General features: G+C 42.6%; 1 protein-coding gene across 3 annotated transcripts; it reads right to left on the minus strand.

Annotated features, from left to right (window-relative positions):
* Positions 1 to 641: 641 nt before the first annotated feature.
* Positions 642 to 14,871, minus strand: LOC124137457 (ankyrin repeat and KH domain-containing protein 1-like). 3 transcript variants are annotated; one of them, XM_046503753.2, is made up of 2 exons: positions 14,725 to 14,871; positions 642 to 8,890 (listed from the first exon to the last, which is right to left on the minus strand). In XM_046503753.2, exon 2 carries the CDS (start codon positions 8,842 to 8,844, stop codon positions 7,594 to 7,596), a length of 1,251 nt encoding a protein of 416 aa, XP_046359709.1. In that variant the 5' UTR covers positions 8,845 to 8,890; positions 14,725 to 14,871; the 3' UTR covers positions 642 to 7,593. The 3 variants fall into 3 exon arrangements, with proteins under 3 accessions (XP_046359709.1, XP_046359706.1, XP_046359708.1); XM_046503750.2 differs by lacking the exon at positions 14,725 to 14,871 and adding an exon at positions 12,421 to 12,557; XM_046503752.2 differs by lacking the exon at positions 14,725 to 14,871 and adding an exon at positions 12,417 to 12,541.
* Positions 14,872 to 26,015: the final 11,144 nt, after the last annotated feature.

Here is a 26,015-nt window from a genome sequence, read left to right on the forward strand (position 1 = left end):
CTGGCTTTAATCCCACTCTGAAAGACATTCAACATGGTCACCTTCTCTATTGGACCATTGTTTGGCATACTCTTCTACAACATCCACAATTTTAAAGTTGTGATTGCAATTGATAGCAGACACTTAACGATATGTTTTCCCTTTTTGAATAGGGCAAGATTATTTATGAAGACATTTGTGAAATTAAGAACAGAAAAGTGCATCCACATCACAATATATGTATCACGTTGGAAACAGCGTGCCTTATTTAAATCACATATCTAAATATTCATTTTCTCCTTGATTCAACATAACTACAATTTCTACTTTCATTTCAATCAGAAGCACGAATAGAGGACGTAAAAACGGTTGGAAGCGCAACTGCAGTATGTAATCATAACACAAAAATCATTTCCTGTAGCAACAGTTTTGGAATGACATGGCCTGGGGACCAAGCGACTGACTTTCCGCTCTACAGGCAGGCGCTCTACCCACTATACCAAGGAGACGGTCTGTGGGAATCAACAAATAAAAGGCATGGTAAGTAATGCCCCCTGCGAAGTAGTCACCTGAATCCGTTTTAATGCCTCTTAGGGCATCGATTCTGTTCCAGAATCACAGGTTTTAGGACAATACATTGAAACAACTGACAGAAGAAAACATTGTTCAATATGCAAGTTTTATTTTTTTCCAATATGTTTAATATCTTACAAAATCTTAGGCATGCCATATTGGATTAATACACTGATCACAGCAGATGCAAGCATTACAAGAATCAACAGGTGACCAAATAATATTTGTGTATCCAAAAGCTTTTACATGAACTCTTTAACTCAACCATCTTGGATAGAAAGTGATCTTAGTCTATGACTTGTCCTATTGTCATAACTAAAACCTTTAGCACAAACAAACTCATGACAGTCTTAGTGCTAAGAAGTCATTGTGTTTACTAGGCCCAGGGTCCCTTTCACAAAGCAATCTTAGCGCTAAGGTGATCGCAACTCCCATACTTTAACATAAAATCATGACAGTCCAAGTGCCAAGACTATTTTGTGTTTACTTGGCTCAGGAAATTCACAAAGCAATCTTAGCACTAAGGTGATTGTAACTCCCATACCTTAACACAGAACCTGACAGCCCTAGTGTTTGTGTAACAAGGCCCAGGTTATATATAATGTATGTTCCAGTAGTATCTCTTTCGAACTGGACCAGAAAGACCTCCGAACATTCAAAATAAAATAGGACCGATCAATCAAAATTCTGATCACTTGTACAGAAAGTGTATAACACTTGTATAACAAGTCTGAGGCTTAAAACAAACATTTTGCCAGTAGTTGTTTTCTCAATATTCCTTATGTGTAATTTGAATTTTCTGCCACTTCCTACATGAGCTACTGCATATTTGATACCAGCAGAAGTAATGTTCCAGAAGAGCCTGGGATTGGATCTATGATCTCACAGAAGGCAATCTAGTTGGCTAAAATATATTGTTGAAACATGTCCATGACAAATCAAAATACTGATAGTAGGCATCAGTTCCACATTTAATGATATTTTGGCAACTATACATGTATATTTAAATATTTTTTAGGAATCAGCACTCTAATATAGTTGTACAAACACATTTAAAAAAGCATATTTTACAATATGTATCTGAAATCCGAACTTACTTAGGGCAACTTGCATAGGGGTATGTTTTGAAACCCTTGTGACAGCCATAGAGACCATTTCACACTGAATATGTTCGGTGGTGGGTGGCTCAACCATATGTAATTAATACATGAATAACAGACAAAAAAAACACCACAATTTCAAAATCTTAAGAAATCCCTTCTAAAAGATTTCGACAATATCATGGCACACATCACAAACACATGCAAAGGAAAGGCAATTGTTTTGGATGGTGTATTGGCAGACATTTGAAAATAGAAACACTACAAGACAGTTTAAGTAATATTCCTAGTGCCCTAAAAGCACTAATGAAACTGCATAACATGTTTCAGGGTTTATGGGTGGCCTTAAGGATCACCTGTTTTACAAACAACAGTCCAATCACATAACTTCCAGATATTGACACTTCAATTATTTAGAGACCGCCCTCATATCGCTGGAATATTGCCAAGTGCGGTGTTAAACAACAAGCACACACACAACGAATCGGATGTAGCTTGAGGTATCTTTGGTAAAAGCTTTCTTTGGCACAAAACATCAGGAAGTCTGTCTACCATAGACAGAAGCATAACACACAGGTAGATGAGTCTCCATCCCACTCACTTTCCAGTAAGCCTTCACAACAAGACCTGTTATAAATTTACTCCAGTATTCAAATGCCCTTGTTTTCACCATGACCCCTGTTATATCGTCTTGAGATCTAACCACAAGTACAATATCTAGATATGTGACACTTTTAATTTACCATGACACATGTTCAATGTTATCTAATGTCAAGGATGAGATAAAAAATGTATCATACATGAGTGAGATAAATACTTATCTCCCCAACACTGATGTTTCTGTCTCATCATTCCGACTGTCTCCTGACTCGATGACCCACAACGACTCATGTCCGCCTCATGTAAGGCCTCATGTCCTACATCCTGGCCTCCCATTGTAAGTGAGCGAGTTAACGTTTAAAGCTCCTTTCAAAGTTGTTTTCACTTATATCTAAGGATATTGCAGATTCCTACCGCTCAATGAAACCTAACATCACAAGCACAGTGCCAAATTTACAATATATTGTAGATGTTTTGCCACCTTCAATGAAACTAGACCATGACAATGTTGCTGACAAACCAATTATTATGATCAGAGCGATTATAAAATAATACACTGGAATTGAACATGTTATGTGCAAAGGTGTGTTGTTTAATGCCACACTCCAAGATTGACAACAAATCCACTGATGCACCTCTTACCACCAGCATAGGTTGCTGGGGACCATTTAGACCCAGTTTGAGCATGATAAGATTCAACTTCATGAACCATGGTAATGTATGTTATTATTGACCAATCACACAACCCGAAAAAAGTCAGTTAAAAAAGACACGTCTAATTATGCTAGTTCATATGTCATCAACATCAAACAGTTGTACCATGATACACAAAAATGGAAAGCCTCTCCCTAAAATTGTTTACACACATCTTCCACCAGTGTCATGGCTAACCTGGTCTTGTTGCAGAATCAGTTATCAAAGCCATATTAATGAAGTACATACATAAAAGATACAAGGCTTCATTCACCAACAATTCATACACCGGGAATATTCAACTGTACATTCAACAGGAATATCTGACTGTACATTATCAATGGACACAAACAACATTTAGCACAATAATGGAGTAACAAAAGATACGTATGTACAAATGCCCTCTACATCTGTATTTGAGTCATTTGAGGTGATGCAGCTGCCCATCAAGGTTGCAGATAGACTGACAATCAAGGCGACAAACTACATGACTATCAGAATCACAACTATATAGTTCTACTGAACGTCAGACATCGTCAAACATTGAACTGACAGAAAGGACACCTTGAATTATATGGTGTGACATGTCATGTGTTGTTTCACCCACTGTTGAAGTTGTTACACCTCAGTTGTCATTTCTGTGTCAAAGCTTAATCATCAATATATACTTTTGTACTTTTACCCAAGAGAATGGAATAAATAGTATATCACAGAGTTAATGCAATGTTCAATAATGTTTAATCATAATTATGTGAACAAGGACATTGATTCTTTTCCATTTGCATCAGGATCAAATTTGTTTCCAGTTGGACAATGACAAACAGTATTGAACCGACTCAACAGCAAAAATAGATTTCTCTAAATCCACAAGAACAAAATCTGCATCAAAAATTTGTTTCTGATTAAATTTCTTAATGAACTTATTTCTCAAAAGAATTGAAAATTAATCACTTTACAATTGACAATAGTTTGACATTAAGATTAATTGAACTTCACTGTGGTAAAAAAACAAAAAATATTGGACATTTAGGACCATGAACCTGAGTAAAGATTGTTTGGTGTGCTGTCCTTAAAGCAGGACATGATTGTCTACATAGAACTCTGGCACATTCTAGCTGTATTTACAGCAAAACTCTATCAAAGGGAAAACTGGAAAGATTATCACATTATACATAAAATCAAATCTTTGTGACATGCTTGGAAATAGTTAAAAAAATGTATACCAACTAACAATTGACAAGGGCTGCAATGGTTGACTGAGGTACCAGTGTACTGCGATGCAAGTGTCCCGATACAGGTATTGTGAGGACGTGAGGATACACAAATATATGTGTACACATTAGGCAGTCAGGAGGAAACAAACAAAGAAACACAATTTTATGAAGCATTCTCAAGCCAATGTTGGTTCAATTGATCCGGTCTTACTATGAATGGGATGTTTTTTTACCATTTTCATTTAAATCAGACTTTTTGTTCCGATACGATAGATCTTCCTCTCCATGAAGATCTGAGGACACTTCCACAGATCACATCAGGTGAACTTTCTCATCAACCAATAAATATTGAGGCTTCAAAATCCACGGTATGTGAGGCAGACACATTCACTAAAGCTTCTCTACTTTGATGAAAACAGCTCGAATACAGATCAAGTTTACATGTATCATTTCATATCCCTACTTACTAAGTGCACCGTTACAGCCCTACTGGCAAAGTGCACCGTCACAGCCCTACTGACAAAGTGCACCGTCACAGCCCTACTTACAAAGTGTAATGTTACAGCCCTACTGACAAAGTGCACCGTCACAGCCCTACTTACAAAGTGCACTGTTACAGCCCTACTGACAAAGTGCACTGTCACAGCCCTACTGACAAAGTGCACTGTCACACCCCTACTTACAAAGTGCACTGTCACAGCCCTACTGACAAAGTGCACTGTTACAGCCCTACTTACAAAGTGCACTGTTACAGCCCTACTGACAAAGTGCATTGTTACAGCCCTACTGACAAAGTGCACCATAACAGCCCTACTGACAAAGTGCAACGTTACCGCCCTACTGACAAAGTGCACCGTCACAGCCCTACTTACAAAGTGCACCGTTACAGCCCTACTGACAAAGTGAACTGTTACAGCCCTACTGACAAAGTGCACCGTCACAGCCCTACTTACAAAGTGCACCGTTACAGCCCTACTTACAAAGTGCACCGTCACAGCCCTACTTACAAAGTGCACTGTTACAGCCCTACTGACAAAGTGCACCGTCACAGCCCTACTTACAAAGTGTAATGTGAAAGCCCTAATGACAAAGTGCACCGTTACAGCCCTACTGACAAAGTGCACTGTTACAGCCCTACTGACAAAGTGCACCGTTACAGCCCTACTTACAAAGTGCACTGTTACAGCCCTACTGACAAAGTGCACTGTTACAGCCATACTGACAAAGTGCACCGTTACAGCCCTACTGACAAAGTGCACTGTCACAGCCCTACTGACAAAGTGCACCGTTACAGCCCTACTGACAAAGTGCACTGTTACAGCCCTACTGTCAAAGTGCACAGTTACAGCCCTACTGACAAAGTGCACTGTCACAGCCCTACTGACAAAGTGCACCGTTACAGCCCTACTGACAAAGTGCACTGTTACAGCCCTACTGTCAAAGTGCACAGTTACAGCCCTACTGACAAAGTGCACCGTCACAGCCCTACTGACAAAGTGCACTGTTACAGCCCTACTGACAAAGTGCACTGTCACAGCCCTACTGACAAAGTGCACCGTTACAGCCCTACTGACAAAGTGCATCATTACAACTTCAGTGACAGTCCTTATGCAAGATGTACCGTCACAGCCATCATGTAAGAAGTACCATTACAGCCCTTATGTAAAGTACCAGTCATTAACATTCTTTGTAAAAACTATAGGTCAACATTAAAATACAGAAAACAAATGCATACATAAACATCTTTGGCAGTGTTCGAAATCAATGGTCACTTTTCAGCAGGGGAGTGAGTTGGGGTTAACGTTGCTTTGGACAGTAGAGGCAGCACATTTTATGGGAGGAGAACCTGTGACAAAATGACATTCACCAGTTTGGTAAACACTGCAGAGATAAGGTACTGACAAAGGATCATTCCTAATCAGCCAAAATGTATCCCATCCATCATAACGGAATTCCATTCAACAGGGGGTCTGATTTTTTCAGAACAGTTTCTAAAAGAAGTCCTTGATTGGCATTTAGAAGTGGAAGACCTTGAACCCTTGACACTCTTATGGATGACACCTTATTACTTATAGACTTTTCTAACAAATTGTCAGGATGTCCTTATTGGAGCAGGGGGCAAAATAAGGCAAATGTAGAATGTCAGTTTATTTACTGATGAATCAGCACTTTGTGGGTTTGGTCATACAACAGAAATTCAAGAAAGTTCCGGCTACTTCACAATCAAAAAACATTATTACCACTTCATTTGCATAGCCATAAGTTATAGATGCCAATGAGGAAAGACTGTCAACTTAAAATTGTTTGTTCAAAGGCAGGAAAGAATGTGATAAGGCTTATCAAATGGAATATTACATTTCAACCACTACAGATCACGCAGTCAAAATGATGTGTATGGTAGTATCAACAAGCAAAACATACAGATCAACTAAATTCAATGCATAGTTACTCAGTGACTAGAAGCTTTTTCTTTCATACATTACACAAGTTACTTTTGCACTTACACCGGTGTTGGTAACATGATTTCAAGACTGTTTGATTTGATTAATGACTCAAAAATGAACTTGTACAAATTAACTGATTTAATAGTAAGAACACTAGAGAGTATGAGAGCTAATCCATAAAGTTGGCAATGTTAATTATTATGCTATCACTTGACAGAATACAATAAACATTTGCTCTGTAGTCGATTAACACTGGCCATCTTAATCTTCTAAGGGTCGAGTGGATTAAAACATGAAGCACAAAAGTAACTTCAGGCAGGGATCAACAAATGTAATTTTGGCCAGGTAGCCAACAGAACCAGTTCCACATAAAACATCCTGGTCCCACAAACATATGCCAAATAATTCCAAATTATTACCAGCTCACAAACGGTTTACCTCTTAAAACTCCAAAGGAAAACAAAATAAGGAGACTGACATTTAATATTCTCCCTTCTAACCAGCAGAACCACCTCATTTTGAAATCAATGTCCCGACTTAGATTTACTGGCAAGTTTCAAGTGGACAAGATTAGTTGTTGAATACTGATAGCACTATTAGTCATGCAAGCATTTCCATAATTATCTAAAATATGCTCCAACACAAACAGCACTATTCCTTCCATCATCAGAAACTTCACAGTCAAGATCCTTTTGAAATAACTTCTTAGTAGTGCTGAACTCAAACCTTGTAATGAGGTCTCTCAGCCATGATCCAACACAAATTTATGGTTATCACAATAAACAAGTACTGATAAAGCAGGTGAACTGATCCTCGATTTGTGGAGCAATCTAAATTATGTTTTGATTGTCCTGACAATGACAGTTCACACTTTCAATTTTCCTCAATAAGTTCTTGTCAAACACAAAAGTACATTCTTGAGGTTTTGACACCAAACACAAACAAAAGTATACACATAAACTACTTAACAGTTGATTAAGCATGTTCACCTTAAGTATTGAACTCAGAAAATTGTAAAAACAATTTTAATTGTGGCGGCAGAGGAAGAAGTTCAATTTTTTCATCGATTATTGGATGCACATTTTGTCGAATGCTGACACGACAACACTCCTTCAAGGATCTCACTGGGTAGAAGAAACAGTCATCAATCCATTCCGATATGCTGTCATAGCTGCTCATGACACGCAGGTTGTGCCTCTTTACCTGCAGCGCATCAACCTGTGGTCTAAAACCTGCCGCAAACAACAGACGCCAAGCAACCAGCTCTTTACTCTTGGGACCGACAATATCTGGATTTTCAAGGAAAGATTTTGACAATGTCATTGAAACAAGCTCCGTCATTTCCTCGTCTGTGACTTTTGCGCCGTATGAAAGCAGAAGGCGAATTTTCTCAACAGAATTGTGCACATAAGCAAAAATTAAAGGTTTTTGCTTTTTCCATCCACCACCCTTATTGACATCTGCTCCCCGATCTAGCAGAAGTCTTACAACTTTTGGATCCACATTGGAGGAAGAACAGGCACAACCAAGAGGGGATCTTTGATTGTCATCCTGCATATTGACATCCATTCCCAAGTCAAGCAACTCAATAACTAAGTCAACAGCAGAAAACTGAACAGCCGTAGGCAAGAAGGTAGCTTCACAAGGATTGGCCCCAGCTTGTAATAACAGTTTGGTTATCTCCACTGGAGGGAAACTGTTCGGCTTGAAGTCTTCTTTACCTCCCAACTCACATCTGCCTTTCCAGAAGAAGCGGAACTCAGCATTACGGCAGGACACTTTCAGTGGTGTGTCGCCCTCCATCGTGGAAACATTCACATCACATCCTTCCCCTATCAGCCTCTGAACAATCTTCACATCGTCCGACTGACATGCATAGAACAGAGACGTACACTCCATGTTATCCTTCTTGTCAATGTTGATGTTCTGTGCAGACTGCAACAACACCTCCAGAATATCAAACAGTTCTGGCTTCCTTTCTTCAACACTGCATGTGTGATGCAGAGCTGTCTTCCCATCGGGGCCAGTCAGGTTCATGTCTGCCCCTGCACAGACCAGCAAATGGACAAATTCCACGTAGCCAAGAGAGCTTGCAAGGCTGAGTGGAGTTATCTGCTCCTTCTCCCATACTTTGTTGACATCTGGCTTGGTGTCCAGCCAGTCCCGGACAGCCTCTATCTCGTTGTTCTTGATGGACATGCACAATTTGTGCAGTCCCTCATCACTGGTGCTGTCAGCCATTGTTGCAGGTTTAACACATCAATCACAAGTCATAGCAAATCTGCATCTGAAATTATAACATTAAGACATTCAACATAGGAAGAAGGAGAAACACGTTTTGCATAAAAAATAGAAACACAAGGCACTGTAGCTCACCTGCAAAGGGTGAGACCCACTACTTACTACACAGGCACCAAATTTCATTCCATTTTGAAAAAATTGCCCCAGAAGAAGAATCTTTTTTCAAAATGGCTGCTATGGCATGATTCAACATTTTCTGTAGCATGCTATGAATGCAAATTAACATGATGAAAGTTCTCCTGTCATAAATATAAGTTTGTTTGTTGCATGATGCTGCTCTCAGCAATACTTCCGCTATATAACTGCAGCATCTAAATAATTGGAATATGAACTTGAATATGTGTGATGTTAAACTGGTGTGTTTCACTATCAGGACAAGCACATTCTAACCCGGGATCACCAAAAGTGCTCCATCCCTATCACAGAAGTGTATTGAGAGCCCCTCCTGTTCCACCAAATCCCAGACTGAAACTGTACATGCTGTGCTGAAACTGATGCAAATGAAAACAGGAAACATCCGACCATAAGAAAGGATTTACACAGGCAACACAAGGACTGTTGGAACTGGCCAGTGTTTCACAACTAGCAGTCCTGCCTCTGAATAGTGCAAAACCATGACATGGTAACAAATGTAGCTGTTTCTTTCAAGTTCACACATAAAGAACCATTGTTCGCTTGTCCCACATAAGACCAACCAGTGTCATGATGAATGCCAACCAGGGTGAAGAACAGGCCTCAGTATCCTACTCAGAGTCCATGAGTGCACATAAAAAATGCCTGGACACCTGAGCATATGAACTCAATAATCAACAATAGAAACTAACAGTTTTATGCCACTAGTCCTTATAATAATAACATATAGCAAAACCCTTAAATAAAGACATATTTCTACTTTTCCTTATGATACCTTAACTATTGGGCAGCTTGGCAAGGACTACAGAATAAGTTCCAGTTTCTAAAGCTGAAATGATTCATACCAAGTACAGTCACAGATGAATACAGCGATTCCATGATCATGGAATGACTTGTAGAAAATTGCAGAAAAATTGGGGAATTTGCCCCATTCTAGCTTTTCGATCATATTTTGCACATTAAATTGTGATTCAAACATATAGGCTGGTACATGTCAGCAATGGACTTCAGCACATGAAAACAGGATGAATCATAACAATACTAGCAACCAGTGGATGTCAGATAGTAAAAACATCTTGTACCTGACAGGGTAACTACAGACAAACACTTACATGTTCTCAAAACATGTACCGTAGAATACAGCCATACCTAATTTAGGATATGTATTTTCACAAAGAGTTAGTTCAATGCCTTATCTGCTGTCAGTATCTTTAGCCACAGCGTAAACACAGTATTCCTATCCCACTGTGATTGTTATTATTGCAATAATAATTTGTTTCATTTTAATAGAGAATTGTCAAGCTTTTCATATGATAAGTGTGATTACTTGTGAAAGTTTTTGGGAAATTGACTGTCAGCATGGTCAGTTTTACCAGAAATAAGTAACATGAAATGTGATAACAAACTTGGTCAATACAAATTTCAAATTTATATGCAGATTTTTAAAAATTATCATGTGTATTTTCTTGTAAACTAAGCCAGAAACAGCAATCAGCCGTACACTTTTCTCACAATCTACCGCTGATTATGTTAAACATTACCCAATAATATAACTTTAAAGAATTTTGATGATGGGAAGTGAGTGAGTGAGTATGGTTTTACGCCGCTTTTAGCAATATTCCAGCAATATCACAGCGGGGGACACCAGAAATGGGCTTCATACATTGTACCCATGTCAGGAATCGAACCCAGGTTCTCGACATGAAGAGCTAACGCTTTAACCACTGGGCTACCCGACCACCCAAATGATGGGAAGAATTGTACCTGAAACTATTATTTTATCAGGAATAATATATTCCAATATTGTGTTATTTTAGTTGCAGCTTTACTTTATAATAAACCATAAGCATAGCACTAACTTTGGTACAGCTGATCACTATTGACGGATATATTTTACGTATGGAGCAATATGGAACCAGTCACCGTCAAGGGGTTCGCGCTCGCAAAATCTCTATGTTGTCATAATTATAACAGTCAAACTACAACAACGATTACTCTTAACAAGTCAAAGTATGGCATTTATGATAACTGTATCCATTCTCTGTCAACAAAAGTTTGTTTCAATCACTTCACACACGATTTTGCCGAAATTAATGTTAACAATATTGAATGAATTCTTTAGTAAAATGATTAAAATAGGTTACAAACATAGCTCCAGATATGCATTGGACACCTTTTGTAACCAAACAGATTAATTACGTGATTAATTTGTGTACCTCAGTCGGTATTTGTTGACATGCTATTTCTCGTGTTACCATGGTTACATGTCCACTGAAATGTCTTTGCATTGAGGAAAAAACATGAATACTCATTATGGCATGTACACTGCACACCCATTTTACACAGCTGTTTTAGAAAAAAAGTGTGCACTATACTCAAGAAAATATGCTGCTTGAAATCAGAATATAATTTTGGGGAAATACATCTATAAATGAATGTTAGACCATACATGTATGTTGTGATGCATATATGATACGTTTTTTAAATTATCCCCCAACATATCTTGAGCCCTGTGTCAGATTATCCCAACTGCATAAATCACTGTTCAATTCAGGTCCAGACTGCCGTCATATTGCTGGAATATTGCGGAGTGCGGCGCAAAACAACAAACAAACTACACTAAGCATGCTAAATAATTTTCAGGTTTCTCATGAGCCCTCAGCTAAATTTGCTGCCCACTTTTTACCCTCTTATTGTTTCTCTTTTGAACCAGATTCAGACTTCTTGTGCACAGCATTCCATTGAGCATCATATTCATGGTCTCATTAGCATCAGGATCATCTGTTTCTTCATGTTTTGAGCCACAGTGGGCTACAATGTCACTTTGAACATATTTAGAATGACATTTTCTTTGAAATATTTGAAACATAAAAGAAATAAAATCCCCTCTTCCTACCTTGTCAGTTGTCAAATGTAAATAGAAACAAAAAATAGGTTTGTTTTAGTTGGCCCTAATTTTAAGAAAACATTCTTGAAGTCTTGATTGAAACCTCGGTTTCTTTCAATCAGAAAATGCGGTACTGAGAATATGAACATTGGGCAGGGAATTTATTGCAATATGAGGAACTCTAACCTGAATAAACCGGAACAGGGACATTATTTAAAAACAAAACTCGTTAAAAAAGCAAATAATTGTGGCACTGACAAACTATACTTCAGTTGGTAATCACCCCTCCATCTCCCGCGACCTTCTATCCGAACCCGCCTTGGTCGAAGCTGACATCGGAAAAAATCCCCGATCAGCTGACGACTTTCCTTGGCCAAAAAACAACGTCCTACCGGCAATCCGACTCTGACAGCTTCAGATATCTACGGCCTCGATAATGATGCACGATATAACGTATATATAATGAGATTCTCTTGATATCTACTGCACATACTTACAGAATCCGTGCGCCGGTCCTATGCGATCCATTACTATCACAGAAGTGTCACACTCAACCAGATAGTAAATTCGGTCAGCGTTTCCAGCTCGAACCGAGGTCATTTAGAGTTATCGCACTCACGGTCACAACACGTGCGCAACCGTTTCGCCCAATCAAATCGTTTCAACTTACCAACAGTCAATCTTACGCTGTTTACGTTCATATTAGCGACATACTTGAAACATGTCATTTGAAGCAGAACTAGCTGTTTCTAGACAGGGTTGTCTTGTTTACCAATTTAGAAGGAATGCACCACAAAATATTAACTCACCGATTGAAACATTGGTAGCAGATGTCGTACTTATCGAGACCCGCAGCTATTCACGTGCTGCACCACAACATCACAGTACCTGACCACGTTCACTCCGCCTGACAGTGGCGTGCATTTGCTCTTTAAGGAAATACTTTGTGGCACTGAAAGCGTGCTTTTTGTCCAGAATTAACACAAACCAAGGTGATTTTGTTTTGTTATAAACAAAATCACAACTGTTACTTTCGCATGTACTTCCGCGGATGAATACCGGAGGAAATTATATATAGGCTACCGTATATGTTTGAGGACACATGCACTGAATGGTGATGGTTGTGCATGCGTTCACCGACTTATTTACAGATAAAAAAATATATTGTAAATCATGTAATTTTTATGTGCAAATGTTGGTGGTGGTGTTAGGGCGGGTTACGTATGAGGACCATTTGTTGTACAGCTGTTGAATAGTTATGTTGTGGCACAGGATGCATGTATATATACTCACCGCTAGACTAACATTTAGTCTCTGAAATGAACATATCGTACATAAAAAAAACAGTTGTTCAGTTATCTTAATAAAAATATAATAAAAAGGAGCCCAGTGACTCTCTTCATTTTCAGATACTGCAGTGATCTAGACTTGCCAAACATTATAGACTTGCATGGGCTATTTTTGATATATATATATTTGTATCAGGGTCTGTAAGACAGACTAACTCACCGCGCATATGCCATGCATGTAGCCTATATACCCATATACTCTGTAAACAAGTGGCGGGTTTCAAAAACCGACATTTATTTAACATCTGCTTCAGGCTCGTGAATAATGAAAGCAAATTAAGTAATCTATTTTTAGACGATGGAGAATAACAACAACTGAGATTGTCTTAAAAAACGTATAAGAAAGAATCCCGTTCTGACATACGTAATTAATCCGATTTGAGAGACAAATATATATATATCCCGCTTCCGTGCAAATAAATGCGAAGTAACATTCAACAGATTTTAGATCGGAAACTTGGTTATTAAAATCAAATTTTATCCCATCGACATAGCAGTATTCATAACTACAAATGCACCCTATAGGGTTGGTGGGGTAGCCCAGTGGTTAAATCGGTCGTTCGTTACGCCGAAGACCTGGGTTCGATTCCCCACATGGGTACTATGTGTGAAGCCCATTTCTTTTAGTTACTTTTCTGTTAGTTACCACCTTCTAAAACGTCAATCAAACATACAATATCAGTGTCAAGCTAAAATCAAAACACATTTCCCCAGTATTATGTCAGGCTCGCTGACTTGGTTTGATGCATGTCATCGTATCCCAATGGCGTCGATCAATGCTCATGATGTAAATCACTGGATTGTCCATACTCGATTATTTACAGACCGCCGTCATATAGCTGGAATATTGCAGAGTGCGGCGTTAAAAAACAGACAAATAAACAAAACATTACAACCAGTGTCTTTCCATAGCCTTAGTCTCTGAATTTTGAAAGAAACTCCATTAAAATTGAAAAGCAGGCCCAGTGAAATGGAAAATATAGACTTGCTTCATTTATAGCTAGAGTGAGTGAGTGAGTAAGTTATGTTTAACGCCGCTTTCAACACTATTCCAGTTATATCACGGCGTGTAAACCCATTGCACATTTGTGACTAAGAACATGCATGGCGGTGCACATGGCAAACAAAACATGATGACGAGGACCTCAGCGGCTGCAGCAGGCAACAGTTACGAGAATGCAAAACCCTGTATTCATGATGGATGGCTTGGCGGATTTCGAGGAGGACTGGGGTTGTTAAATTCGACGGGTGTCGTCAAGCGTCTTATTGACTCTCAAACCCAGAATCCAAATACAAACAAAATATATTGTCGGTCAAAAATATGTAATGGATACCATTGTTTGTAGTGTACCTTATAAACATTACATTGTTGTACAGTTACCATAATGTATCTTAGAGCAATGATGTATATCCCATATGTTATTCCAGAGTTATTCCATATGATCTGCTCACCATGGGGTTGTAATCCAGACCAGGATGTCATTGGTGCAAGTGTCAGATCCATGAAGTTGGCATTAGAATTACATGAACGTGTACTTATCAGAGCACAACCCCACACAAACTGAAATGTCAACCAGCTCGAGTCGCTTCGTGGTTAGCACTCGAAGGCGGCCAGGTTGATGGCACCCTTACGTGATTTGTTCTCCGGTGGATAATTTCGGCCAGTAAGTCAAGGTCCTACAAGTGTTACGCTTTTTTATAACAGACTCTGATCACATTATAAGTCGGCCAGGAGTAACATTGTTGATGCGACGTCAGGACCACATTGCTCCTACGAGATTAGGCTCGCGCACGTGTGGTGTGTTTGAGACACCCCAGACGTTCGGTGCAATATATGGAACACGCTCCCCGAAGGTTCCCGAAATACATGTATGTTGATATTTGGCAGTGGTGCACTTCTTGGTTTTGAGTTAGTGACACACAGAGTTTGTGTGTAGACAGAGATGCAGAGAAGCTATTTGTTTATAAAGTATGTATAACGTTTCGAAACGTGAATAAAGACGGATATATGGAAACATAACGATGTTGTTATAGGCTTTGCGAAGATATGTTTACACGTTTAACTCGGGTGTTTTTATGCAGGAAAGATATTGCGTCCCAGAAAAGCTACGATTTGTGCTTCAGTTTTGGAATATAAAAGTTGTTGGTAAATATCTGAAGGGCAAAACGAAACACAGGGAAACCTTTATTTAAGCAACAGAATCCTGTACAGGACGAACTATCGTCTGTTAAGGACAAGGTTTGTTACTACTGGTAACTCGACATATATGCTACTCAAAAGAACTTACAGAACACCCAATATTTCATATTACTATGGTTAATTTCTCATTGCATTGGCAGATTAACTTAAGTAATATTAAAGAATCGGACGTTCTTTAATTTCCTTCGAGTAGTATATATCAATTCGATGATATTCGCAATGATTCGAATTAACAAGGTCAAGGACTGCCATGTTCAAATGTTAGAAACACGATTCCTCCCGGAACCTCAAATCATTTCAGCCTTCTTTTTGCAGTCATAACTTTTGGAAAGAAGAACATCAAGTTGTATTTGAACACATCTCAAAACATGTTTCACGTTTCTTATATATTGCAAGCCTCAGCTGTGCCAAAAGGGGTCTGATCAATGGCGTCATTTTACGATAAAACATTCTTTGGAAGTAACAGCTGGTTCAGATTATAACTGGGGCGTTGGGGTAGCCCAGTGGTTAAAGCGTTCGCTCGTCACGCTGATTCCCCACATGCGTACAATGTGCAAAGCCCATTTCTGGTGTCCCCCACCTTGACATTGCTGTAATATTGCTAAAAGGGGCGTAAAACCATACTCACCCACTCACATTATAACTGCAGTCTCTTCTGCAGCATGATCTTGTTGCGTCAAATATAAACTGCATGGCACTTGACATCCATTACGGACAAGAAGCATGGATGGAGTTTGCCTGCACGCGACACATGTCAGAGGCTATCGGGGAGACTTTACACTTCAATATTCTCCAAAACAGAAAGAAACGCGTATCTTGCAATCACGAGATTCCTTTAAAGCGATACGTGCGACGTTTATGTTTGGAAGATTACAAAGTTAAACAGAGGCCAAACGTTATCTCAAGCACGGCAGTCCATGTACCGTGTGATATGGCTCGACAATAAGGGTGGCGGCCATGTGCATTTCTTGTCATATATACTTTGATTGGTTGCAGCTATATTGTTTTATGAGTAAGCGCTGAAAACATACATATTATCACCATACTATCAATGGTCGCAAAAAACAACTGGGCACGACCACCCACCCACCCCTGCCTTAATAAAGTGCATATACATGTATAATGATCTTATCATTCGATTACATATATCGAGGGCTCCCTCACACGCCGCCGCGATTTTGAATGACAAGTTATGCCGAACTCTCGTTCAGAAGAGGCATTTTGATTGGTTGTTAATAGGCTCAGGAGCAAAAAAAATTCTGTGCTAAGTTTAGGATAATGATGTCACTTCCCAAAACGAACCTTTGCTGGCGAATAAGTCAATTAATTGTCTGGTCCCCGTGGGGACCCGGATGAGAATGTGTTCCCAACACCCCATTGGAGGTCGTAAGTTGCGGCTAAATTAAGCAACATGTTTGCTGTGGCTTGAGCCCCAGTGTCAGTGGAGGACCGGATCTTGGTGGTTCAGGGCACTGCTCAAATCCATGGCAGGACTTGGAGTAGTGTTTTTTTTGCCCAATACACCACATCGACCTTTACTTCACCAAGATGATGGTAGCGTGGGCCCACCTCGACCTTTACTTCACCAAGATGATGGTAGCGTGGGCCCACCTCGACCCTTACTTCACCTAGATAGGTGGTAGGGTGGGCCCACTTCGACCCTTACTTCACCTAGATGGGTGGTAGCGTGGGCCCACCTCGACCCTTACTTCACCTAGATGGGTGGTAGCGTGGGCCCACCTCGACCCTTACTTCACCTAGATGGGTGGTAGGGTGGGCCCACCTCGACCCTTACTTCACCTAGATGGGTGGTAGCGTGGGCCCACCTCGACCCTTACTTCACCAAGATAGGTGGTATAGCGTTGGCCCACCTCGACCCTTACTTCACCAAGATGGGTGGTATAGCGTCGACCCACCTCGACCCTTACTTCACCAAGATGGGTGGTAGCGTGGGCCCACCTCGACCCTTACTTCACCAAGATGGGTGGTATAGCGTGGGCCTACCTCGACCCTTACTTCACCAAGATGGGTGGTAGCGTGGGCCCACCTCGACCCTTACTTCACCAAGATGGGTGGTATAGCGTCGACCCACCTCGACCCTTACTTCACCAAGATGGGTGGTAGCGTGGGCCCACCTCGACCCTTACTTCACCAAGATGGGTGTTATAGCGTTGGCCCACCTCGACCCTTACTTCACCTAGATGGGTGGTAGCGTGGGCCCACCTCGACCCTTACTTCACCAAGATGGGTGGTATAGCGTCGACCCACCTCGACCCTTACTTCACCAAGATGGGTGGTAGCGTCGGTGGGCCCACCTCGACCCTTACTTCACCAAGATGGGTGGTATAGCGTCGACCCACCTCGACCCTTACTTCACCAAGATGGGTGGTAGCGTGGGCCCACCTCGACCTTTACTTCACCAAGATTGGTGGTATAGCGTGGGCCCACCTCGACCCTTACTTCACCAAGATGGGTGGTATAGCGTTGGCCCACCTCGACCCTTACTTCACCAAGATGGGTGGTAGGATGGGCCCACTTCGACCCTTACTTCACCAAGATGGGTAGTAGGGTGGGCCCACCTCGACCCTTACTTCGCCAAGATGGGTAGTAGGATGGGCCCACCTCGACCCTTACTTCACCTAGATGGGTGGTAGCGTGGGCCCACCTCGACCCTTACTTCACCAAGATGGATGGTAGGATGGTCCCACTTCGACCCTTACTTCACCAAGATGGGTAGTAGGGTGGGCCCACCTCGACCCTTACTTCACCTAGATGGGTGGTAGCGTGGGCCCACCTCGACCCTTACTTCACCAAGATGGATGGTAGGATGGGCCCACCTCGACCCTTACTTCAACTAGATGGGTCTTAGGATGGTCCCACTTCGACCCCTTACTTCACTAAGATGAGTAGTAGGGTGGGCTCACTTCGACCCTTACTTCACCAAGATGGATGGTAGGATGGGCCCACTTCGACCCTTACTTCACCAAGATGGGTAGAAGGGTGGGCCCACCTCGACCCTTACTTCACCAAGATGATGGTAGGATGGTCCCACTTCGACCCTTACTTCACCAAGATGGGTGGTAGCGTGGGCCCACCTCGACCTTTACTTCACCAAGATTGGTGGTATAGCGTGGGCCCACCTCGACCCTTACTTCACCAAGATGGGTGGTATAGCGTTGGCCCACCTCGACCCTTACTTCACCAAGATGGGTGGTAGGATGGGCCCACTTCGACCCTTACTTCACCAAGATGGGTAGTAGGGTGGGCCCACCTCGACCCTTACTTCGCCAAGATGGGTAGTAGGATGGGCCCACCTCGACCCTTACTTCACCTAGATGGGTGGTAGCGTGGGCCCACCTCGACCCTTACTTCACCAAGATGGATGGTAGGATGGTCCCACTTCGACCCTTACTTCACCAAGATGGGTAGTAGGGTGGGCCCACCTCGACCCTTACTTCACCTAGATGGGTGGTAGCGTGGGCCCACCTCGACCCTTACTTCACCAAGATGGATGGTAGGATGGGCCCACCTCGACCCTTACTTCAACTAGATGGGTCTTAGGATGGGCTCACCTCGACCCTTACTTCACCAAGATGGATGGTAGGATGGTCCGCCTCGACCCTTACTTCACCAAGATGGGTGGTAGCGTGGGCCCACCTCGACCTTTACTTCACCAAGATGGGTGGTATAGCGTGGGCCCACCTCGACCTTTACTTCACCAAGATGGGTTGTAGCGTGGGCCCACCTCGACCTTTACTTCACCAAGATGGGTCTTAGGATCGTCCCACTTCGTCCCTTACTTCACCAAGATGGGTGGTAGCGTGGGCCCACCTCGACCCTTACTTCACCAAGATGATGGTAGCGTGGGCCCAACTCGACCCTTACTTCACCAAGATGATGGTAGCGTGGGCCCACCTCGACCTTTACTTCACCAAGATGGGTGGTAGCTTGGGCCCACCTCGACCCTTACTTCACCTAGATGGGTGGTAGCGTGGGCCCACCTCGACCTTTACTTCACCAAGATGGTCGGTAGCGTGGGCCCACCTCGACCTTTACTTCACCAAGATGATGGTAGCGTGGGCCCACCTCGACTTTTACTTCACCAAGATGGGTGGTAGCGTGGGCCCACCTCGACCTTTACTTCACCAAGATGGGTGGTAGCTTGGGCCCACCTCGACCTTTACTTCACCAAGATGGGTGGTATAGCGTGGGCCCACCTCGACCCTTACTTCACCAAGATGGGTGGTATAGCGTGGGCCCACCTCGACCCTTACTTCACCAAGATGGGTGGTATAGCGTGGGCCCACCTCGATCCTTACTTCACCAAGATGGGTGGTAGCGTTGGCCCACCTCGACCCTTACTTCACCAAGATGGATGGTAGGATGGGCCCACCTCGACCCTTACTTCACCTAGATGGGTCTTAGGATGGTCCCACTTCGACCCTTACTTCATCAAGATGGGTAGTAGGGTGGGCCCACCTCGACCCTTACTTCACCAAGATGGGTGGTAGCGTGGGCTCACCTCGACCCTTACTTCACCAAGATGGATGGTAGGATGGTCCCACTTCGACCCTTACTTCACCAAGATGGGTAGAAGGGTGGGCTCACTTCGACCCTTACTTCACCAAGATGGGTGGTAGCGTGGGCCTACCTCGACCCTTACTTCACCAAGATGGGTGGTATAGCGTGGGCCCACCTCGACCCTTACTTCACCAAGATGGGTGGTATAGCGTTGGCCCACCTCGACCCTTACTTCACCAAGATGGGTGGTAGGATGGGCCCACTTCGACCCTTACTTCACCAAGATGGGTAGTAGGGTGGGCCCACCTCGACCCTTACTTCACCAAGATGGGTAGTAGGATGGGCCCACCTCGACCCTTACTTCACCTAGATGGGTGGTAGCGTGGGCCCACCTCGACCCTTACTTCACCAAGATGGATGGTAGGATGGTCCCACTTCGACCCTTACTTCACCAAGATGGGTAGTAGGGTGGGCCCACCTCGACCCTTACTTCACCTAGATGGGTGGTAGCGTGGGCCCACCTCGACCCTTACTTCACCAAGATGGATGGTAGGATGGGCCCACCTCGACCCTTACTTCAACTAGATGGGTCTTAGGGTGGTCCCACTTCGACCCTTACTTCACTAAGATGAGTAGTAGGGTGGGCTCACTTCGACCCTTACTTCACCAAGATGGATGGTAGGATGGGCCCACTTCGACCCTTACTTCACCAAGATGGGTAGTAGGGTGGGCCCACCTCGACCCTTACTTCACCTAGATGGGTGGTAGCATGGGCCCACCTCGACCCTTACTTCACCAAGATGGATGGTAGGATGGTCCCACTTCGACCCTTACTTCACCAAGATGGATGGTAGGATGGGCCCACTTCGACCCTTACTTCACCAAGATGGGTAGTAGGGTGGGCTCACCTCGACCCTTACTTCACCAAGATGGATGGTAGGATGGTCCGCCTCGACCCTTACTTCACCAAGATGGGTGGTATAGCGTGGGCCCACCTCGACCTTTACTTCACCAAGATGGGTTGTAGCGTGGGCCCACCTCGACCTTTACTTCACCAAGATGGGTCTTAGGATCGTCCCACTTCGTCCCTTACTTCACCAAGATGGGTGGTAGCGTGGGCCCACCTCGACCCTTACTTCACCAAGATGATGGTAGCGTGGGCCCACCTCGACCTTTACTTCACCAAGATGGGTGGTAGCTTGGGCCCACCTCGACCCTTACTTCACCTAGATGGGTGGTAGCGTGGGCCCACCTCGACCTTTACTTCACCAAGATGGTCGGTAGCGTGGGCCCACCTCGACCTTTACTTCACAAAGATGATGGTAGCGTGGGCCCACCTCGACTTTAACTTCACCAAGATGGGTGGTAGCGTGGGCCCACCTCGACCTTTACTTCACCAAGATGGGTGGTAGCGTGGGCCCACCTCGACCTTTACTTTACCAAGATGGGTGGTAGCGTGGGCCCACCTCGACCCTTACTTCACCAAGATGATGGTAGCGTGGGCCCACCTCGACTTTTACTTCACCAAGATGGGTGGTATAGCGTGGGCCCACCTCGACCTTTACTTCACCGAGATGGGTGGTAGCGTGGGCCCACCTCGACCTTTACTTCACCAAGATGGATGGTAGCGTGGGCCCACCTCGACCTTTACTTCACCAAGATGGGTGGTATAGCGTGGGCCCACCTCGACCCTTACTTCACAAAGATGGGTGGTATAGCGTGGGCCCACCTCGATCCTTACTTCACCAAGATGGGTGGTATAGCGTGGGCCCACCTCGACCCTTACTTCACCAAGATGGGTGGTATAGCGTGGGCCCACCTCGATCCTTACTTCACCAAGATGGGTGGTAGCGTGGGCCCACCTCGACCCTTACTTCACCAAGATGGATGGTAGGATGGGCCCACCTCGACCCTTACTTCACCAAGATGGGTCTTAGGATGGTCCCACTTCGACCCTTACTTCACCAAGATGGGTAGTAGGGTGGGCTCACTTTGACCCTTACTTCACCAAGATGGATGGTAGGATGGGCCCACTTCGACCCTTACTTCACCTAGATGGGTAGTAGGGTGGGCCCACTTCGACCCTTACTTCACCTAGATGGGTGGTAGGATGAGCCCACCTCGACCCTACCGGCTGGTCATGCCAAGCCCTCTGCATTTTCAATTGTATACATGTTTTCAAAATACTTGATTTCCCTTTTGAAGAACTGTCTTGGCCACCAATTGATTTAAGAAATAAAACATTGTTTAAATTACATGAATGATATGAATATAAAGAACATAAGCACTGACGTTATTGAACAACATTGACCATTGCATATGATAGTTCTTTGGAAGTATAAAGCTAATAAACAATAATACGATCCCTACTGTCTGGCAGTATCTGCTTATATTCTCACCGAGGCAAGTGGACCATTACCATGTCTTCCGTGGTCATGCAGACACCGCTAGTTAGAGCAATAGGCCAGTAATCCGTAGGATATGTGTGACTCTTGCCTGGTTTGCAACAGGAAAAATGGACAGTTGCTTCATGCCAGGAAGGGGGGAAATTCCTCATTTTCCAAATAGTATTAACTATATATAACAAAGCTAGGATGCAGGCCCTGGTAATCGATGCTATTATATAACATTATGAGCCTTGTCAAGCGCCTCTTGTAATTCGCTCAAAGAAAATGGTTCGTTACAGTCTTCTGCGTTATCAGATTTGAAATTTGGATATATTTCTTTGTTTCAGACAGTTTATCAGCATGTCAGAATATCGTCATCTATTTTATGATTTACATTGTTTGTGGATCCTTTACCTTTGATTTTTTTAATAACATTCCACACTCTATTAATGTCCCCTTCACATACACGGGTTTTTCTTACGAGTCCTTACGGATCGCCAACTCGTAGCCAGTCGCAAGCATCCGTAAATAACTCGCTGGTATCCGTAAATAACTCGTCACAACTCATAGCAACTAGCGGACACTCTTCAGGATCCGTGAAAAGAGAGGCAATTGTTTTGACATGTCAAAAATCATCTTACGATTGTCCACGGATTGATTCTTTCGTAAATAACTCGTAACAATCCGTAAGTATCGTAAACCGCTCGCAACAACACGTAACCATCCGTAAACTGCTCGCAAGAATCCGTAAATGACTCGTAACAGTTATTTTTACGATTTGTTTAAGGATTATTACGAGTGCTTACGTGTTGTTTACGATTTTATTCGGGTCGTGTTACGATGGCTTTACGGATTGTTACGAGTTATTACGACCACTTTACGTGTTGTTACGAGTACTTTACGAATAGATACGTATACTTTACTTAATCTTACGTATTGTTTACGATTTGGGGAAAAGTATAAAAGCTGCAAAATCGAACACTTCATTTTCAGTTGTATTAAGAAGTCATAGAAGTCTACTCTACAATATCGGTCGAGGAATATCTGGTAGCTGCTGGGCCTCTTCCTCTTCATTCTGGGCTAGTTGAAGGAGAAATTGTAGAAATTGTTGATATCACTGCAATCCGTTTCTCTCATATGCCATGCTGTCTCTCTGTATGTCAGTTGTCGAATGATGATACATTGAGATTTGCAGGATCTACATATATTTTTTGGCAAAAAATCGTAAGGACTCGTAAGTACTCGTAACGATTCATAACAACACGTAAACAGGTCGTAACTAACACGTAAAAGCTTCGATGAATAGTAACAAAAAAGCTCGTAAAATGCCTGTAAGTTGCTCGTAGTTATCCGTGACAACGCGTGGAATTCTCGTAATAGCTCGTAACAACTCTTAAATCGGCCGTAAATGTTGCCAAATCGTAAGGATCCGTGAATTTGTGCGATCCGTAAGGAATCGTAAGAAAAATCCGTGTGTGTGAAGGGGGCATAAGCGAAGTGCGTGAATATATTTTGTAAACCAAATGTTTCCAGCTCTTATATTTATCTTGTTTCATACCATCACCTCCAGTAATTATTCTGGGTGGATATCGAGTTTTAAAAATGTTTTAATCTGATCCAAGACATGAATGAAAGTATCAGATTTCAACTCATCACATCACATAGTATTCAAATTCTGCCAATCAGCTTTCGTAAACTTCCGTTTGCCTGCTTGTCCCGTTTGCGGGCTCCTAGTGTTAGCTGATTTTCGGTATAGTTTTCACCGCTGTTTTGCCTTTTATACCCACTTGAGACTGTTTTGACGAATGGTCGGGGCTGGTTGTTCCCTTGCATTGACGTTTTATTTTTAGATATGGGTAGATCCTTTGAGGGACTGATAGTTTCAAATACACTTGGGATAGTGGTGCCACCAGATGCTTTTCCATTACTTGACCTGGTATATTAAGAAGTTATACTGGCGTAAAGCTAGTTGATTAATTTCTTTTTAAAAAGTTCCTCGAGTAGAGGCACCCGTGAAGATCCGGATTAGAATAGGTCTTCAGCTACCCACGCTTGTCGAAAGACGCAACTATGCTTGTGGTAAGAGGCGACAATGCTTGTCGAAAGTGGCGACTAACGGGATCGTGTGGTCAGGCTCGCTATACTTGGTTGATGCATGTCATCGAATCCCAATTGAGTGGATCGATGCTCATAATATGAGTCACTGCATTGTCTGGTCCAGACTCGATTATTTACAGACCGGGGTCATATAGCTGGAATATTGCTGATTGTGGCGTTAAACAACAAACAAATCAGAGTGAGGCACTAATCGCCAGCATACAAAGTCATCGATCTGACAATACAGCCACGGAGGCTTCCACACAAATTGAAGTCCGACAAGTGGTAGTCTAGATCACGTACTTTGTGTACCCTTCCGACAAGCGTAAATTGGTACGGCTCCCATTGCCGAAAGCTATGAATTCACAATGCATTTTAGAAAGAGGTCAAATGTAACAAATGTTGTATTTGGGATTACATTTTCTTAGTACATGACAGTATCCGTGATCTTGTGGTAGGGCGTTTACGGGAGCGGATGGTCGAGGGGCTTGATCCCCAGCCGCGTTAAACCAAAAGACGTTCAAAGATGGTACTTGTTGTTACTCTGCCTAGCACTCGGCATTAAGGGGCTAAAACGGGCTGGTCGGCTCGGACTCAGTATACTGTGGGGTCTGAGTGGATATTCATGTTAAACTGCGGAAGGTATCTCAGTGGGCTGAGATATAAAATCGACATTAGTCCGGACTAGTACAAGCAGCCACACACACGTGTATGCACGTCGCTTTATAAGTGCAATAATCTTGAACGCGACGTTAAACCCCATTTTCACTTCTTAGTAAAGTACAAATTCTGGTACGTTTTGGGGGTTGAGACCCATCCTTGATTCGAACCCACAGTACTCTTTAGTGTGAGGCACCTATAATAACCAGAACACCAAGTCAGCGTTACCAAAATAATGTTTATCCACAATAAAACTAGTATTTGAAGCACCCACCCATGTTACTGTTATGTATGATATAAAGTTTGAAATAAGAATTTTCTTTAACTTATAATCACTTCCTTATAGATCTATATCAACATGGATTTTATGTTCTTAAGCAGTAATACTCTCACGAACGTGTTGATGTTAGGATATATCTCAACTATCGAAAAGATCCACTGGTTAGCCCAACAACAACTAAATGTCTGGCTTCTATTGGCATGATGACGAAAACAAAATTGTGTACTTGTAGTTTTGTACACACACTGCAAATCTATTCACCTCATTAAGCAACTCACCTAGCTAACACCGAGAGACCAATCCGAAATAACTACACCAACGATAAAAATGTTTTAACTATTTTTATGTCCAATGTATTTCCTTCAAAACAGCAAGAATCTGAAAAAAGGATTTTAAAACACATGAGTAAATTCCAGTTCACCTTACAATGCATTTTGATTTAAACATGTTAAAAGCAAATATTGTCAAAACAAGCTTCCATTAACATTTCACATGTCTTAAAATTCTTCCTTGTACACACCTGAATTTCTTTTTGCTATAATTGCCCATTTGCGAAGAAATTTCATATCATCAATTGATAATGGCTCAGTCCAAGGCC

Source organism: Haliotis rufescens, unplaced genomic scaffold (assembly GCF_023055435.1).
Source record: "Haliotis rufescens isolate VD_foot unplaced genomic scaffold, xgHalRufe1.0.p SCAF_7, whole genome shotgun sequence".
NCBI classification, from domain to species: domain Eukaryota; kingdom Metazoa; phylum Mollusca; class Gastropoda; order Lepetellida; family Haliotidae; genus Haliotis; species Haliotis rufescens.